Consider the following 18,245-nt stretch of genomic DNA (forward strand, 5'->3'; position numbering starts at 1 on the left):
TTTATACATTATTCTTCTTTCGTTCTCCTTCCGGTTCTATCATCTCTTCATAATTAAGACGATTTTTGGGGTTTAATTAGTCCCTTCTTCTTTTTCTCCTTTTTCTCTATTCTCCTCTGTTCCCGCACTTTTCCCCTCCTTTACAGTCTTCACATGAACTGATTGTTAGTTTACTCTTGTATTCCTATGTCACATGCGTTTAAGCTTATCACAGGTAGTATTAGTTCATTATATGGCTTGCAAAGGGTAGAGAGGTGAGCTTGATGGAGGTACGGGACCAGCAGATTGACACTTTTGTTTTCTTTTTTTCCCATATAGATTCTTCACGTGCGATCTCAGGTAAGTCGCAGCCGTTCGCGGATACCTGGATGACTTAGTTGGTGAGTCGATTATTATTCTTTACTGTGTGTGTGTGTGGGGGGGGGGGGTAATAAAATGTGAATCTCTCTCTCTCTCTCTCTCTCTCTCTCTCTCTCTCTCTCTCTCTCTCTCTCTCTCTCTCTCTGGTCACTTAGCGAGAAATATTTTTTAGGAGTGGCAAATGGATGAGTGGGCCGCCGCCTTAGTGCTCCGCCGCGACCCTTGCACGACCATTTACTAGACCACTTGTACGACCATTTACTAGACCATTTACACGACCATTAAGGGAACCATTTACTCGATCATTTGTACCATTCATTTATACGACCATTCATTTATACGATCAATCATTTACACGACCATTTACACGGCCACTCAGTTTTACGACCATTTATACGACTACTCATTTATACGACCATTCATTTATACGACCATTCATTTATACGACCATTCATCTATACGACCATTCATCTATACGACCATTCATTTGTACGACCATTCATTTATACGACCATTCATCTAAACGACTATTCATTTATACGACCATTCATTTATACGACCATTCATTTGTACGACCATTCATTTATACGACCATTCATCAATACGACCATTCATTTATACGACCATTCATTTATACGACCATTCATTTATGCGACCATTTACACGGCCATTAGGACAACCATTACACACACACACACACACACACACACACACACACACACACGATCATTCACCGCCGTTTGCGTGTTCAGTGTATATTTTGGGTTTTTCTTCACCATCCCAACCAATGCCTTAGTACTGAGGCTTGATTTTTTGCACCATTTGACGTCCAGAGGAAAATATATATCAAGAAACAGCCTTCACTACCCCATCTTATATTCTCTTTCGTTTTAAAGGCGTTGTGTTAAAGGGGCCAGCCGTTAAAAAAGAATTGACCTTATTTTGTTGCATTGTGGTAGCAGCTATATAGTACTGGTGTTTGGTTTTGTTATTACGGTGTGAAATTACGTTATATGGGCCATTGTGTGTTTTTTCTCTCTACATTGTCAATCGTTTCCGTGATTTTATCCTGGGTTGTTTGTTTGGATTTTATGGATATTTCTTTAAATATCTTTTAGGTGTAATGTATGTCAGTTTTTGATCAGTAACGAGTAAAGCTGACTAAAGAAATCTTGTTATATTGTGTCAAATATTTTTTCTTTTTTGTTTCCAAGTGATGAGCAATTGCGGCTTGCTCAAGACCTTGCAAAAACTAAACAGACTCTATCAGCTGCCTTGCACGGAGCAAAGCATCATTAAGGATACTTTGCCTCTGAGGTCCAAAGTGGTAATATGAAAAGGTATTCCAATATTCTTACCATGTCTGATGTGCCTCAATATTTCCACGAGAAAACAATATATGTTACACTTGGCCTGAAAGCATTATCAAGATAAGAACAAATGTCAGCCTTCACGGGGACAGGGATGTTGACTTCCTCCCTCGTATTACATTGACGTGAAAAATAATCTGCCTATCACGTGAGTGCCTCAGAGCCTCGTCCCTACATACAAGCAGTCTGCCGTTGTTGTTCCCTCATGCTGGCGTGGACAGGCGCCAGGGATGCTTTCCTCACGTCATGTGGAGGCACCGTTGCCAGATTGTCGTACTCAGAGCATAGTATTTACCGGCTTCTGACGCCTAACTATTGCCAAGAAACATCAAGAATTAACTCATTTAACGATAATTTTTAGTAAATCTTCTTATTGGGGTCCACGAGACAGTTTTTGGGTCGGAAGTCGGTAAATATAAGAAGCTGAGTAAGACAATCTGTCATCTTTGTGTGGAGGTGAAAATAATAAAATCTTGAAGCGAGAAATCACACGAGTGACCTCAAAACCTGGTGCCTGGGAGCCTGCGAGAGCATCGGCGGGGAGCAGGTAGGTCACTAGGGCAGGCCAGGCCGAGGCAGGCTGCGTCGCCTCGGCCAGCTTGCAGCATCGGCGGTTCGGACTGGACATGACAGTTGTGAGGGCCAGGAGGAGGCAGCCATACTTTAGTTCTTTGAGGAAGTACTACGTGAATCTCTTTAGGGCAGGACATGTTGGCAACAGTGCAAAGCGAGGCATCGGTACAGTGGCAATCCTGGGTCTGGCGGGATCAATAGCTAAGACTCTCTTTTCTCCCTGCTCTCTCCAGCATCCCCCCCACAACACTCTCTTCACTCCACTCCCTCCCTCTCTCTCACTCCCCGTTACCTCCTCTCCTCTCCTCTCTTCTCTCACTCCTCCTCTCTCTCTCTCTCTCTCTCTCTCTCTCTCTCTCTCTGACCCTTCTCTTCCGGTGCTCCTCTTCCTCTCCCTTCTACCCCTCCCTCCCTCCCTCCCTTCACTCTCTCACCCTAGTTCAAGACGACCTGTTTTATTCTTTGACTCCCCCAATCAGTGTCTTTGTTTAATGCTTCGCGATGGTTTGAGTTCCGACACCTTGAGAAGCGTTGTGGTGGTGAGCCTTGATGCCGCCACCAGCTCCAATCACCCTCCCTCACCCTCCTTTCACCTCTTTCTCTCTCTCTCTCTCTCTCTCTCTCTCTCTCTCTCTCTCTCTCTCTCTCTCTTGTTGTTGACCTGCGTGGTAATGTGTGCTGATGTGTGAGAACTCTTCTCTTTTCCTCCACTTTCTCTTACCCATTCTCTCTCTCTCTCTCTCTCTCTCTCTCTCTCTCTCTCTCTCTCTCTCTCTCTCTCTCTCTCTCTCGATGTAATTTATATAATTTGTGTAATGTACTAACTTTTCGACTTTAGTCTTGTTATAAAACATGAAAAATGTAAATAGAAAGCACACACACACACACACACACACACACACACACACACACACACACACACACACACACACACACACACACACACACACACACACCTGGCGGTTATCTTGAGGACATAAGTAATAATCTAAGAATGACGGAGCGTGTACTCACCAAAGGCGACATTTCGTGGGTTTCCGCCGACCGATGGTGGTAGTTGAGTATAAGAACCGTGCTGACCACACTCGAGGCAACCATGAACATGATACAGTTAAAGTAGGTGCCTGTAGGGAACACGGGAAGTGAGTCAGAGAGCTGTCCGCCACCGCCTTGAAGGGTTAGCACTTCCACATCGAGCAGCGCCCACGCACTAAGTGAAGACTGACTCTTATACTTTTTGACTCTCTAAAAACTGACTGTTGCAAAAGGGGTTAAAATACCCTGACCTTGCAGAGTCCTCATGATCTAGTACCTATCTAGGCTAGGAGAAAAGTGACACAAGTGCAGCTACGGTGGGGCTACTGTGACCTAACTGTGCAGTGATGATGACTCCAGTAACGGGAGTCTTACCAAAGGACTACTTATACAGGGACACACTCTGAGATACGGGACAACTTGGGGTAAAGTTACACAAACACTCAACTTTACGACTCAGGGACTGTGGAGAGCGCCCCCAGAACCCAAGTGCAAGTACGGCTGACGTCAGGCTGTGGTGCCATCTATAATGTACACCACCATCCTTTGCTTTGGAGTCTGAATGAATGGAGGACCTCAAGCCTTACACTGAGACAGCCTTGCACGTGATTCCTGGCGACGTTATCTCAGGACATTATGGATCGTGGGAGGGGAGACCAAAACAGAGGGAGGTCAGGCAAGGTGTAAATCTCATCTGAAGTACTGAAAACTATCATACAGCTCTGACTCTCCTATCCTCTCAAAATAATCCACAAAAATGTATAATACTGGAGACAGATACATGTTCTCGTAACTCCTAATTGGGCTATGACTGCTCGTTGTGGGCGCCGGTGTGATCATGCAACACTGCACTGTCACTACCAACACACCGAGCATGCATGAAATCCACGCGGGGGCTGGCAGGATTCGGGGGAAGGAGGAGGGGGGTTGTTGGGAGACACAGGGGGAGAGATCTGGGGGAAGAAAGGCTTGCGAGAATTGGGGTGTTGAAGGATGTGGCCTGGGAGGAGGACGGGGAGAGAGAGGAAGAGGTACAGAGTGGTTGGGTGGGAGGTGATTGTAGTGGAGAAGCGATGGTGCAGAAAGACAAGGCAGGAGTCATGGATTGTAGGAGGAAATGATGATGGGTGCTTATTATTATTATTATTATTATTATTATTATTATTATTATTATTGGTGTTATAATTTTTTTTATTGCTAATGTTATAATGAGTGTTTTTAGCATTACTGTTACTATTATCATCATGGTAATGCTCATTATAGTTTTTTTTGTTGTTGTCTGCGGAAAGGACAGTTACATGCGAAGTTGTGGTGAACTGAAATAGTAACTTGACAAAAAATGTTGTTTAAAATAAATGCTTTACTTAAATGCAAGTTTGACTCATATTTAAAGTGAAGGTAAAATTTAACAACTGAAATCAGGTTTTCTGAAGAACTAAAAACCAGTATTGATTATAGTAAAAAAAAGCTAGATTTGTAGAATATGAACTAGATAAAGATGCAGTTCATTCTAGATCGATGGCGGGAAAAAAACGAAGCTTCCCGTTTGATCTCAGTGTTGGAGGAAGCTTTGATGAGAGTCTACGGCAAACCGAGACACGTTGAGTACGAAAAAACGGTAGTTAATGAGGCACCCTGAGGTTGTCGAGGATGAGAGCGAGAGGGGGAGAGAGGAGCTGCGGAGAGGCGGGGAAGCGACGTGCACTGTGCTGGGGGCGGGGCTGGGCGGGGCAGGGCGGGGTGAGGCAGGGGCGAGGGTGGTGGTGGTGGCGGCGGTGGTGGCAGCGGTGGTGGTGGTGGTGTGAGGGGGGGGGGGGAGATACTCTGTCTGCTACAACTAGTTATTAAGCAGAATTAAAACTATTCAAAAATTTCTATGTTCTATGATCTACGGTATATCTTACTTGGTTTTCTCATGCATTAGATTTTGATTAAGAATGTAAAGCTATTTCAAAAATGTATGAAGGGCGAATGATTGTCAACAATTATACCACCGGAGAGATATGCAAAATCATCATTTCAACTGTTACCATCAGCATATTCGTGAGCAGGGGAACACATATGACACCAATAACAGGGTAAGATGCCCCAGAGGCTGCTACAAAGAATCCAAACCAAAAGGAAGTGAGTGTCAATACTGAAGACTTGACAACCTTCATACATTAGATAATGGTTTTGCATACCACACAAGGGGTGCCACAGTGTGGAATGCAAAGCGGTTTTTAAATGGGAGTTCCATTTTCATAGGTTTGAGTTATATTTGGTTTAAAAAGTTGCCAACCTGTACAATTGTGATAATTTTGGGGAGGTTAAATTTGCAGTTATGTTGAAAAAATTGTTTTCACTCTGAGGGATCTTACGGAATTTTAAAAACTTTTATATATATTTTTTATATGAGCTTAGTCCGTCGATACTTGGATGCCGAGGGAGAGGAGTGGCTGACTTAGGAAGCTGAGAAAGGCTTCCCGTGTTAGTAATGATCGTTTGATTTCTTTCTTTTATATAAATATCTGTTACGTCCAATGGGAAAACATATTTAAAATGGGGAAAATTAAAAACAACGTATCTTAGCATGTGTTTCGGTTAGCAGGAGAGCTGGGTGAGTTAGGTTTAAGCTTGTGTTGTTAGGTGTGTTGTTTAAGAGAAGGTTACATTGTATGATTATTGCCACGATGAAGCTGAAAAGATAGAACTGGAATTAGTTAGTTTAATTTTTAGACATATAGTTAATTAGATGAGTTAGCGATTTAGATAAATAGTATAAATATGAGAGAAGGTATCACGCTGAGTGACATTCAAAATGTTGGGTTTAAATGCCGTGGTTAGTTTCTCTTATATATTTTCCCTGAAGCTGAAAAGAGGAGCATTAATGGAGTCTTAGAGAATCCGTCGACGCTGCCGGAGATGGCCTCGTCAAACGTTGCATTAAGGGGAGTCAAAAACAACATGCAGAAGGACTAAAAAAGAAGCAGTCGGGTGTGCACAACTGGTGGGAGGGGGACGCGGGGCCTGGCGGGGCAGACTCAGGGGTGGGGGCGACGACGCGCCCCGCACGCGCCGCTGTCACCACACACATCATACGCAGCGGACTCGTGTGGCTCAGCCGGTGCCTCCGGCCCGGCGGGCGTCCCGGAGGGCCGGCGACGGAATCCCATCGAATGGCATTCACTTCGGCAGCAAGAACCGGGAGGCTCGAGACAGACGGTCGCGGCCACTGGGACGCGGGCACAAGTGTTACATGTGAGGCGAGCACCCGCGGGGGGGGGGACAAGACATGTGGCGGGGACAGGTGTGTGGGGTCTCTGCGTCCCGGTGAGCCACTGTGGCTGCCGGGCCACTCAACACACGGGCCGCATAATTCAAGGCAAGAGAAGGCTTACTCTACGTTAACACAGCCATCCAGGAAATATATGTTCCAAAAAATTACTTTAATTTCATAAAATAAATAAATCAGATCAATATATATATATATATATATATATATATATATATATATATATATATATATATATATATATATATATATATATATTTTTTATTAATTTATTATTTTTACGTCTCGTCTGTAGCGCCGGTATGCTTTCCTCAAATGCCTGGTGGTTGGCCCAAGCCCGTCATGAAGCAAGCATTTTTTATAGAGGCGCCATTTATCCTTGGTTCATGCTGCCCTCCGGAACTCATTCTTGTATGTATATATATATATATATATATATATATATATATATATATATATATATATATATATATATATATATATATATATATATATATATATATATATATATATATATATATATATATATATATATATATATATATATATATACACACACACACACACACACACACACACACACACACACACACACACACACACACACACACACACACACACACATATGAATATATATATATATATATATATATATATATATATATATATATATATATATATATATATATATATATATATATATATATATATATATATATATATATATATATATATATATATATATATATATATATATATATATATATATATATATATATATATATATATATATATATATATATATATATATATATATATATATATATATATATATATATATATTTATTTATTTATTTATTTATTTGTGCCTACATGCTTTATGCACACGTAAAATAAAATAACGTGTTGTGAATCGCCAAAAATATCATGGCCGTTGTCACCCAGCACCGGACGGAAACAAGTGAGCCGCGCGAAGTGTCGGAGTCTGCCCGCCGCTGCAGGCCGCGACGCCGCGTTCCGCTTGGTTAGGGTCTGGTGGCCGTGAGGCCTGAGGCAAGCAGCGGATCATTTCCAGTGATACCCGAGCGGCGAGGCGCCCTGCTGCCACGAGTTCTGCACACCCGACTTGTGGCGAGGGAAAGGAGAGGCCAGCGTCCCATTCCTGTCTTCTTAAAGGCTGGCTAGAGGTAACATTGCGGCTCTTCCTGTCATGTAATTGACTACTTTATAAATATTGTGGCTTTTCTTGCCATTTGGTCAATTCAATGTGTTAGTAAACATTATGACTAACCTTTGCTAGCGATTTCAGTGCCGGCAAGATATCGAAATTATGAAGATGCCAATGCGTTATATATAATGTATGGCTGTGCGTGGCACACTAAAAGGTAAATGACAGGTAAAAACAGTGGTAGTGGTGAAGGAAGGGTCACTACAGTGGAAACAGAGAATGTTGCGGCAACTGAGTCAATTGTGTTGGGAAAAAAAGTGACTGTTGAATTTGTGGTCTATCAAGTACAGAATGCCTCGATGGAGGTCTCAAAGTGATGACTAACAAGTTCAAGGAGGAAACTCCTAAGCGAGAGTGAGGAAATTTAGTGTTTCAGGAGCTGTATTGCTAGATACGAAATTGTGCAAACTGTTTTGTACTGTGGCAAACTGTAATGTAGGAGTAGTTAGTGCGGCGCTAATCAAGCTGTCATTAAGATTGTTCGTGTGGTTTGCGATAGTGGACCTGTTACTGTGTTTGAGGGACGAGGAGCAGGACGAGGACGAGGAGGGGCGAGGAGGAGGGAGAGACAAGTTGGGGAGAACCCGGACGAGTGGAGGAGGGGGAAGAATATGAAAAGTCCAAAGGGTGAGAAGGTCCAAGAGATGTGTTAGAAAGGTCTTTAAGGCTTTGTGTCAATGCATTTTGCTCTGTTAGGCGTGAGGGGCGGTGAGGGGTGGCTGTGAGGGGTGGTGAGGGTGACAGATCGTGATGGTGATGTACTGAAGGAGACATCTTATATACTGGAAGAGGTACATACTTGGAGGGAATGCCATCATTGTCTTTAGAAAGGTAGACAAACTGGTCTGTGAGTGGGTCTAATTTTACTTTCTGCAAAACGCGTCTCATTACTTTGGACTTAACATTAGGAAGTATGGAAACCGAGCCTATGTAATGTACAATACATGGTAGTTACATTCACTTTAGTGCTCTGTGTGGTTATTGGAACAGCAAAATGCAGAATATGTGTTATGAAGAGAGAGAAGACGGGCGTCCCTATCACAGTGCCGAGCCCATGCCCTGAGGTGGCCGCAAGTGAAGAATACCAAGAATGCTGCCTTTGTTTGGCAAGACAGAAAAAAACACGGCTGCTCCAGTTGACATGCTCAGGCACACACGTGGGGGTGAGGGGGTGGGGGCAGCTATGCACGTCCATACCATGGTAAGATCCGATGAGTGAGTAGCAAAATGTAAAGAATATGACCCAGTTTAGTGAGTGAAGGTCGCAAAGCTGACACGCTCCGTGCTCCCATGCGGTGGTGTCCCCGCGTGCACGAGGGACGACAGGGGGGAGACGAGTCCTGAACGTGACGAGGGTCTACTCGAGGCAGCATTCTTTTGTTCTTCAGCCAAAAGCAACAAGAGTCAGTTTGACATTCCTTCGATATCCCTGCCAAGTAAAGTGAAGCATTTAACAGGCGGCCAAGCAGCCGGTGCGGCACGCGACCAGAGCCCAGGGCGGGGCCGCGTAAGTGCAAGAAGTCGAAGCAGTCCATGAAAATTGGGTCACCGTTTTGCTCGGTCAAATTTTCCCGAAGAGAGCGAGTGTGGTGGCCACACTGGCTCGGGTCAGTTAATAAGGCAGCAGCAGCGTTAGGTCAAGTGGTCGGGTTAGTTTAGGGTCATGATGAGGAAGAGTTTAGAAGAGAAGGGATCCCAGTTAACCACTCAGTGAGAGGCAGAGTTATCGGTGGAGAGTATCTGCTGATCGTATTTAGTCAGGTGGTTGAAAGTCGAACGGTTAGGTGGAAAAGAAACTAAGAATAACCTAGCGTGTATAAGTGGATTGTGCAGATGTCGATTTATTGACAAATTCATAAATTATATACCGACAAGGTATCTTGTCTTTTATATTATTTTTTTAGAGGAGGATTTTAATATAAATTTAGGAAGATCCGAAAGTAAGTTTGAGTTGGTGAAAGATTGGTGAGTGGAAACAGAACACGATGCTTAGAGAGAAAACATTTTGGAATATTAATTCAAACTACTTTGTTAACTACAAGTGTGTTAATTGAGTGCAGGCGTGGTTTTTTGTGTGCCCAAGTGAGCAACAGAAGCCAAAACGAAACAAGTGTTACACACGCAGCACAATAATAGTGAGATCAGGCAACACACACACTCGTTCGTGGTTTAGGGGCTGTGCACAATTATCTGTCCTTTATACATTGGCAGCCATAATTTCTGTAACACTTTAAGTCACCACTCTCTTCGAATAATCAATGATATTCGAATGGATGAGGAAAGCCGCGTCAACGCGTGTCACTAATGAACGACTTCGTTATGAGAAGTGAAGATGACTGTGAACGACCCCTCGGGTTAATAAGTGGTAAGGAGGAAGCCCAGACTACCCACGACCCTCCAGGCTCTTCATGGGGATCCAGGGTACAACGAGAGGCTTCAGCATTTTGGAACGACCATGAGCAAGAAGTGGGGATGCAATCCTCTCAGCTGAGTCCATGAAGCATAATTACATTTAAAGGGAGAAGTAGACATAAATGCTGGGCCAGGAGCCATGCTTCCCAGATCATCAAGAATGTGGCCAGGGGGTCGTGGAGGGCAGCTGGAGCTGTGGTAAGTGGCTCAAGTACCAAGGGTGGGAAGCGGTGCGCTGACTGGGGTCACGGCGTTAAAATACTCCAGGTACATGTACAGGCTGAGCATGACCGCCACACCTGCCAAACCCAGACAATTTCATGTCATTAACAGGACACATTACCTGCCATGAATCGGATGCTGTGGAGGATATCTCTATGAAGCGGCCTACTGATTGTTTCGGAATGAAACAACAAGGTAAGGAAGCTTTACACTTGGTGCTGCACCGAAAGTTTTCTGACTTACACTTAAAAGCATGTGTCAGGAGGGAGGTATGTGTGCTGCTTCATACAGAGCTCATCACGATCACATACAGCCGTTGATTGTTAAAAAAAAGACCAAGAATTCTGTTCCATCCTCTAATTCAATAACAGCCACTGACCTCGGTCGGTTTAGTTGCTTCTCGAGGGGTAAAGTGATAAATTTGCTGAAAAAATCATTGGGCTCCAAGTATAAACGAGTTGCACAGCCGTCAGTCAGGCCTGATGGTCATGAGAGACGTTAGTCTGAAATTTAGCATGAAAGGGCAATATTGGCGGACATTTCAGAGGAATGACACCTGAAATTATTTGGGCAAGATTAGGGATAAATCATGAATGCTAAACACCTGTCTGAGGTCCACTGGTACACACCACTGCCAGACACTTCGTATTGTTAGGGCTAGACTGTAGCTGTCTATTGGGGCTACTCTCTGTGAGTTAGATGAGTGTGACAGGAATCCATAGCTCTGTTTGGTAGACATTTTTCTTGACTTGATAGCAAAAGATTGACTAGACAGAGGCGATGTGTGATTTAAGTTAATCTGAAAATTCATCATGATGTTCATAGAGACATTAAACTTATCCCTTTAGTTTAAATGAATTTATGCACAAGCATATTTAGTATAGTGAATTAATGACCTCTAAATGTAAGCTATTACGACTTTCTATGAGTTAGATAGCAAGTGATTTGCAGTACAGTAAAACTACATATTAGTGGGCAAAATTGACCGAGGCAAAACGCAAAACATTCGTGTCCTTGAAACGGGTTCTGCAGCAGTCATGAATACAATACTACCGTCTGGGCAGGTTGTATGGAGGTGTTCGACGGAGAAGGAAACGGGCTTGAAAAGGGTGTAGAGGGTGAGATTATGGGCAGAAAGGCTGGGTAGCAGCTAACCTAGAAGAGGTACCGCCTCCGAGGTTTGGGGTAGTGTGTCGTTAATCAATTGAGAGAACACACAGAGCGAGAGCAGAACGGTCACGCCTGTGTGTTGCCGGCCCACGGTCCGACCAGGTTCCGGTGTCAGAGAGAGAGAGGAGAGAGATTAAACACACCGTCTAGAGTGCGTTTTCTTTTTTTTTAAATTGCATGGACTACTTGACCCAAAGCATTTATCGTAAAGTGGCAAGTACAGCTTGGAAGCGAACTTCAAGTGATGGAGGAGACAGAAAGAGACTTACAGAAGGGAAGACATGAGAGAGGGGAAGAGGTGAATCCGACGAAAATTTTACATCTCAATCCCTGCTCATTCTTCAATTTCGGCCTCTTTAACTCCGCCATGCTACTTGTGGTAATTTGAATATGGAAGGAAGCTGAATTTTTCAGCTGGTAGGGAACACACTGAAGCACTTGGGATACAAATGGAATGCTAACAATGTACACAATGACTCCAGTATTAGATTTGTTCAGCTATTTGGCAGATACAAGGGGTTGAAGGGAGTGCCAATTGTGGTAATATTGCGTCCTTGGGCAAGACTGTCCCAAGCGAGCAGGGCACAGCATCGTCGGTCAAATCCTACTTATGGTCAATGAGAAGACAGAAAGGGAGAGTACAGTCACACCTGAAAGAACAACAACACCGGAAAGTAATCTTAGGAGAGAAAAAAGGTAATTGGGAAGTGATACCTTGAGTACACTAAGAAAAACACACCGACAGTTACGGGGCTGCGCCGAGGCCGTGACGCACACCCAATGAAGTCACTTGGCGGGTCTCGGGGCGCCCGGGAATGAAGAGCAATCAGTAACAGCCCAGCGGCTTCGCGTGCAGCCCCGCAACGTACAATAATAAGCCTACGTAGTGGGATATCAGTGTCTTAAGATAAAGCAAGAGAATGTCAACTGAAGGAAACCATAAGTATACGTAATAAAATAAAACATCAATGGCTTTTCTGACCCAAATATTTAAAAAAATGTAAAGAAAGTAAAGACACGAGAAGGGACAAACTGCTATATGGCAACTGAAGAATACCGATTAAACACTGACCTGCTAAACCAAACAAATGCAGACTCAGGACATAGTTTGGGGGAGGGGCGGAGGGTTGAGCCATGTGGGACAGCTAACTTATCTCTATCATGGGTTGGTTTTATAAGTTTGATTTATACTCAGGATGAAAATTGGGGGAAAAATGGGGTTGTGGTCAATATTTCTCCTTTCATGTGGATTTGGTGGTCATTTGAATCATTTTACAAAGTACCGAATTTACGCGATTTTGAGCGGTGATAATGTGGACGGTGGAAGTCTGAAGAAGTGATATATACTTTTATATTGTTGTATTTTAATATGTTTTAAAAGTTTTAGTTTATATTTTTTAAACTAATTTACATGTTGCCATGCTGAATTACACATATTATCTCAGAGGACACAGCAATTCTTGGAAGCTTTTTTTTTTTCTTCTCTTGTTATTTTTAGTTTATTGTTATTTTAAGATCTAAGACATCCATCATCCATGAATTAAACACACTGGAGGAACAGCGAAGTGACACCAACAGTAACGGACACCTGAAAGAACACGAATTAAGGTGAACGTTTGTGCGTGACCCGCGACTCTTGGCCCCTCCCTCTGTGTCACGGCGCCCGCCAACCGGGGCTGACGAGGAACACTGGCCCACGTGCGGCACGCGGGCCTGAGCTGAGCTGACGCCCGCTCGTGAGGCTGACAACAACAACAACGTGACATGGGCAAAGGCTGGCTGTGTGTCTTAGAGAGATTGATAGATAGATAGATAGATAGATAGATAGAAAGAAATAGACAGATAGATAGGTAGATAGATTGAGATATAGTTAGATAGGTAGAGAGAGAGAGAGAGAGAGAGAGAGAGAGAGAGAGAGAGAGTCTTACAGAGAGGCATTCAGTCGAAGAAAAAAAAGATACAAAGAAACAAAATGAAGGAAAAATATTTAGAAAAAAGTGAGAGAGACTATTTCACCGAATCTTGGGAAAATGGAAATAAGAAAACGGAAAATAAGAGAAAGTTTATTAGGATGATAGATAGACAGATAGATTAATATAGACAGACCGCTAGAGATAGATAGGAAGATGAATTAGGAGAAAGTGAGAGAGAAAGAAGAGAAGAGAAAATAAGAGAAGAGAGCATAGCAGAGCAGAGGGAGGCGAGCAAGGGGCTGGTCGGTGCGAGAGTCACATCACAAACAGTCGAGTAAGCTACTGCGCGGTGGGCGAGCGAGGTGCTGCCATGGGTCTACCTAGCACAGGCATGGCGTCCGAAACTTGCGGCAGCGTCTCGGTCACCAGATTGTGGAAAACTGTCAGGGAGAGGAGAATGGTAACCCCTGCAAGAGACAAGGATGGCAAAGGAATCAGTGAAGCACAGTAGTTTTCAGAGACCACGAAAGCTGTCGCCACGGGACGGGACGGCTTTCGGTGTCCTCTGCTGGTGTGTTGTGTAGTGGGTGGCGGCAGCAACTTGGTATGTGTCGTGCATCGGGACTTCTCGTGTCCCAACAACAAGCTTAAGGCTCCAAGTTGGTGTGCTGGAAGATTGTTTGGATGACTGCCGGGCGGCGGCGGGGCGCCTGGACCGAGGGCGTGAGGGTGGGGCAGCAAGGGCCGCGCTAAGGCAAGGATCTCAGGCGCTGGTCCTCGTCCGCCAGACAGCCATAGGGGCCAATGAATATGTTTAGGTTTTTATGTACATTATTTCATGTGGAGATTACGGTGATGATGTTCGTGGCAGTGGCAGTGATGGTGACAGTGAGGATGCGAATGGCGGAACGGAACGCACGCTGGCGGGCGTGTGGCAGCGTACAAGGAGCGCAGCAGTTGCTAGTGCATGGAGTTTCTCGTCAGCTGAGTTAGGCAGGGACTTTTCCTCCTTTTATAGCGCGTCACTTGCATGTCAGTTCCGTTATTTATGAGCTTGGGTAGCTTTTTAGAAAGCAACATATAGTGATGGAACAAATTTAACGAATTAATGGACTAATATTAAAACAAAATATATATATTTATGTCATGTATGGATTCGTCCCCCTCAGTAGTCCAAGTATGGAATGACTATGTCACTTTTGGGAGCCCGTTGCCATGTACACAACTGAGGTTGAGGTTTGCTCCCGCCAATTATCCTCATGGCAACGGAAGAGTGGGGAAGTGGTGGTTAGGGTGTGGGAGGGTGTTGGCGGGTGTCATGCAGAGAGTTGACAAACTTTTAGGGAGTCGGGAAAGGGGAGAAAGAGTTGGTGGGAGGAGCGGGCCCGATATAGAGATGGAACAACACAATTTAAGTCGAGCCGAACATTCGTACAGTGGCGAAGGATGAATGCTTTTTATTATTATTATTATTCATAAACAGATAAATATAATAATATGCTGTTGGTGACCCCGGTAGAGTGGGCTTTACCTAGGAGTGGCACGGCATCGCTTGTTGTTGGCATGGTATCATTCACCATGTTTGAGAATACAGTCAAGGATAGCAAGATGGTAACCCCTGAAATAATAATCAGATGCAGAGAATGGAGTAAGAAAGTAAAAATCAACTTGTGTGTTGGTTTGAAAAAGAAAGAGGGAAAGGAGAGAGAAAGATGACAGACAGAAAGAGTGCTAAAGGTTCCAATGGTGCTTAACGCTTCAAAAAAAAAATATTCCGCATTAAGTATTATTGTTAAAAACTACTTGATGATGGTGAAATGGCATGTTTAAGCCTCGGTTCCTACCTATTAAGGGAACAGATTCACTGGTAGTCGGCATAGACCCATTTACCATGTCAAGGAAGACAGTGAGTGAAAGCAGAACAGTCACACCTACGAGACAACGAAGAGAAAAATAAGAATAAACGGGTTAACATTACAAGGTTAACATTCACCTTAAGCAAGAGAGTTGAGGTTCTGTAGGCGAAGTGGCATACAAATCTGTAAGCTTAAGTATTCTACAGGATAAAATGCTTTAGAATAGGGAGTACAAATATTATATACACTTAGGGAAGTTCCATAATACGTACAGGAAACAAGGAATAAGGTTTGGAGAGATGGAAATAGTAGTGGTGGTGGTGGTGGAGGCAGTGGTGGTGGTGGTGGAGGAGGTGGAGGCGGTGGTGGTGGTTTAAAGGATTGGCTGAAGGAATTGGAAGTGAGTAATCTTTTTCACTCTTAATCTGGGAAATTTTGACACTGGTAAGAGCTTGGTGGATGTGAAAGGTCTCTCGGAGCGCTGGTCGGCGTAGACTCGAGTCCGTCCCTTTGTTGCTGCCTCCAAAGGTCTTCCTGAAACCTAGCGTCCTGTCTAACCTCTGCAGTCAGTCTCCCGCCGTGCCGTGCTGGGCTACGCGGTGCAGGGGGGCATGCAAGGCGCTTCGCCCGTGTCAGCTACCGTTGGTACTGGACTGTCAGGGTGCGTCTAGTCTAGAGTACTGCGGTGGTGGTGTGTACGTGGAGGTCAGTGTGTAGGCTGGTGGTGGCAGTGTCAGTGTGTGTGTGTGTGTGTGTGTGTGTGTGTGTGTGTGGGTAGGTCAGGGCGTTGAGGGGTCCGGGTTGTCCCTAGCGTCGTGCACACAGTCAGAGTCGCTGCTTTATTTTGTTTGTTACTCGAGGTTGTTTGTTTTATCTCATCACTTGTGAGTTAGAGAAAACGGCTTCTTGTAATTACTCGAGGTCAGACTAAGCTATTTAATTGGAAAGACTCATATGATCTTAAGACAGTAGTCTAGATATTTAATTTTTAGTGGTACACTTAGCATGGTTACTTAAATTTGGGTGTTGATTCTTTTAGATTACTCAGGCATTGAAAGTAAATTTTGAGTTTCTTTTAATAATCATTTGCCATAGCATATATTTTTTTTTATTAGCATCAGCGTTATTTCTTAAGGGGAAAGTAAGGTTTTGGTTTTAGTTAAATCATGTCAACAAAAATAGTAGTTAGGTTTTTGAGACTATTAACTGTGACATGTTTTTAGTATACATTGCCCGTCAAAAACATTACTTAGTTAACAGGAAATGATCACGCACTGAACTTCCTGGCGGCCATCAGGTGAAAGGTCCCACAATCATCTCAACAAAGCTGACACGTGGGCTGCCGACAGTCTCGGGCAAGTGGCTGACAATCGCGGCGTGAGAGTCTCGCGGCGACTCGCTGTGAACCATCAAGATTGTCTGGGATAGCATTGTGCCAAGACTCTCCAACCTTAGCTTTTTCCCCATGATGTGAAGTGGATCTCATCGCGTTGCTCTCCATTGACAAAACACTGAGCGTGAACATCCTGGCAACGTACGGCGCGAGGTGATCTGATGGTGTGTTGTGCGACTCGACATATATGGATGCATCATTTCAAAGTAACTGTAACTGTACTGCAAATTTGTACCACAAAGACTTTTAATATAAGTAACAATAGCATACGCTACTGCACGTAACTTACAGATCTATGCTAAACATTGATAATGACCTATTCTAATGACCATACCAATTAATATCACAACATTTCATCTACTTAAAAATAGTACTAAGTCAATCTACCAGGCGCGCTCTACGGGTTACGAAGCTTTGCTGTGTGTCTAGAGTAGCCGGAGCTGATGTTGGATTCACTTGTGGCTTTGTCAAAGTGTTCATGAGGTCACCGCCGTCAGATGGCAGCACTGTTGTCCAAGTCTCCGTCAGCAGCTCTGACCGCGAGCTGCGCTGAGAACAGCCTCTCAGAGCCCCACCGTCGCCTGTCTCCGAGCACTCGTGACTTGCAGCTACGAGCCTCAGACGTCAATGGAAGTCAAGGTCATTTTGCAAGTGACGCTCAGGGAGACATCTAGTGGCAGGCCACCACCACGGCAGCTGAGATCAAGCTTTGACTCCACCACAATCCATCCAGGTTGTGAAGTGTTTGGCTCAGTTGTAGATCAGTATGTACACAGACACACGCACAGTATGGACAGAGGTTACAGTGTGTGTTGAGAGTTGTAGGGTGACGCAGCGTCCGGCAGGAAGTGGCAGGCAGGGGCTGGCGGGCATGCACGCGGCAGAGCGGTGCCCGGGGGCTTCAGGGCAGACGCTGGCTCGATCGGGGGTGGGGGGTGATACTGCTTGCAAGACACTGAGTGTGATTATTACTGGGAATCAGTGGGTGATGCTTTGGGAGTTTTCCTTTTGTTTCATTGTTGTTATTATTAATATTAACATTACTATTTTTGCTTCTTGATGCATTAAGAAAATGTCACACTTGTGGAGATGGCAGGCTATCGGATGAACAACATGGCAGCATTGAGTCACTCTAGAGGGATTTAGGAGCCAGTAGTGGGTGGGGGGCGAGCCAGCGCCGCGGCCTGGGAGGCCCCGGGGCGGGGCAGACAGCGGCAGGCGGGGAGGGCCGGGCGGGACGCGGCAGCGCTGCATGAGGGTCAGTGGTAGTGTGGAGGAGCTGAGAACACCAACAACACACTTCGTCTAATGAAGTGATCTAGGAATGCAACATGCAATACCTTGAGGGCTAAAAAGAAGAAAACGAAAATATTAATTCATGTCATGGCAGCCGTGGGAAAGAGTTGTCGAAGGAGAGATCATGAGACAAGAGTCTCACA

At 44.4% G+C, this 18,245-nt stretch overlaps 1 protein-coding gene across 3 annotated transcripts in view; it reads right to left on the bottom strand.

Moving 5' to 3' along the window:
* LOC126980887 (neuronal acetylcholine receptor subunit alpha-7-like) overlaps positions 1-18,245 on the bottom strand; it is a 58,525-nt gene that overhangs the window by 20,615 nt on the left and 19,665 nt on the right. For all 3 annotated transcript variants that reach the window (XM_050831251.1, XM_050831248.1, XM_050831250.1), the window contains exons 6-7: positions 13,938-14,024; positions 3,318-3,427 (exon numbers count right to left, since the gene is read on the bottom strand). In XM_050831251.1, coding sequence (XP_050687208.1) covers positions 3,318-3,427; positions 13,938-14,024 — 197 coding nt within the window. The remainder of the gene's footprint in view (positions 1-3,317; positions 3,428-13,937; positions 14,025-18,245) is intronic.

The sequence above is a fragment of the Eriocheir sinensis genome, chromosome 45, assembly GCF_024679095.1.
Source record: "Eriocheir sinensis breed Jianghai 21 chromosome 45, ASM2467909v1, whole genome shotgun sequence".
NCBI classification, from domain to species: domain Eukaryota; kingdom Metazoa; phylum Arthropoda; class Malacostraca; order Decapoda; family Varunidae; genus Eriocheir; species Eriocheir sinensis.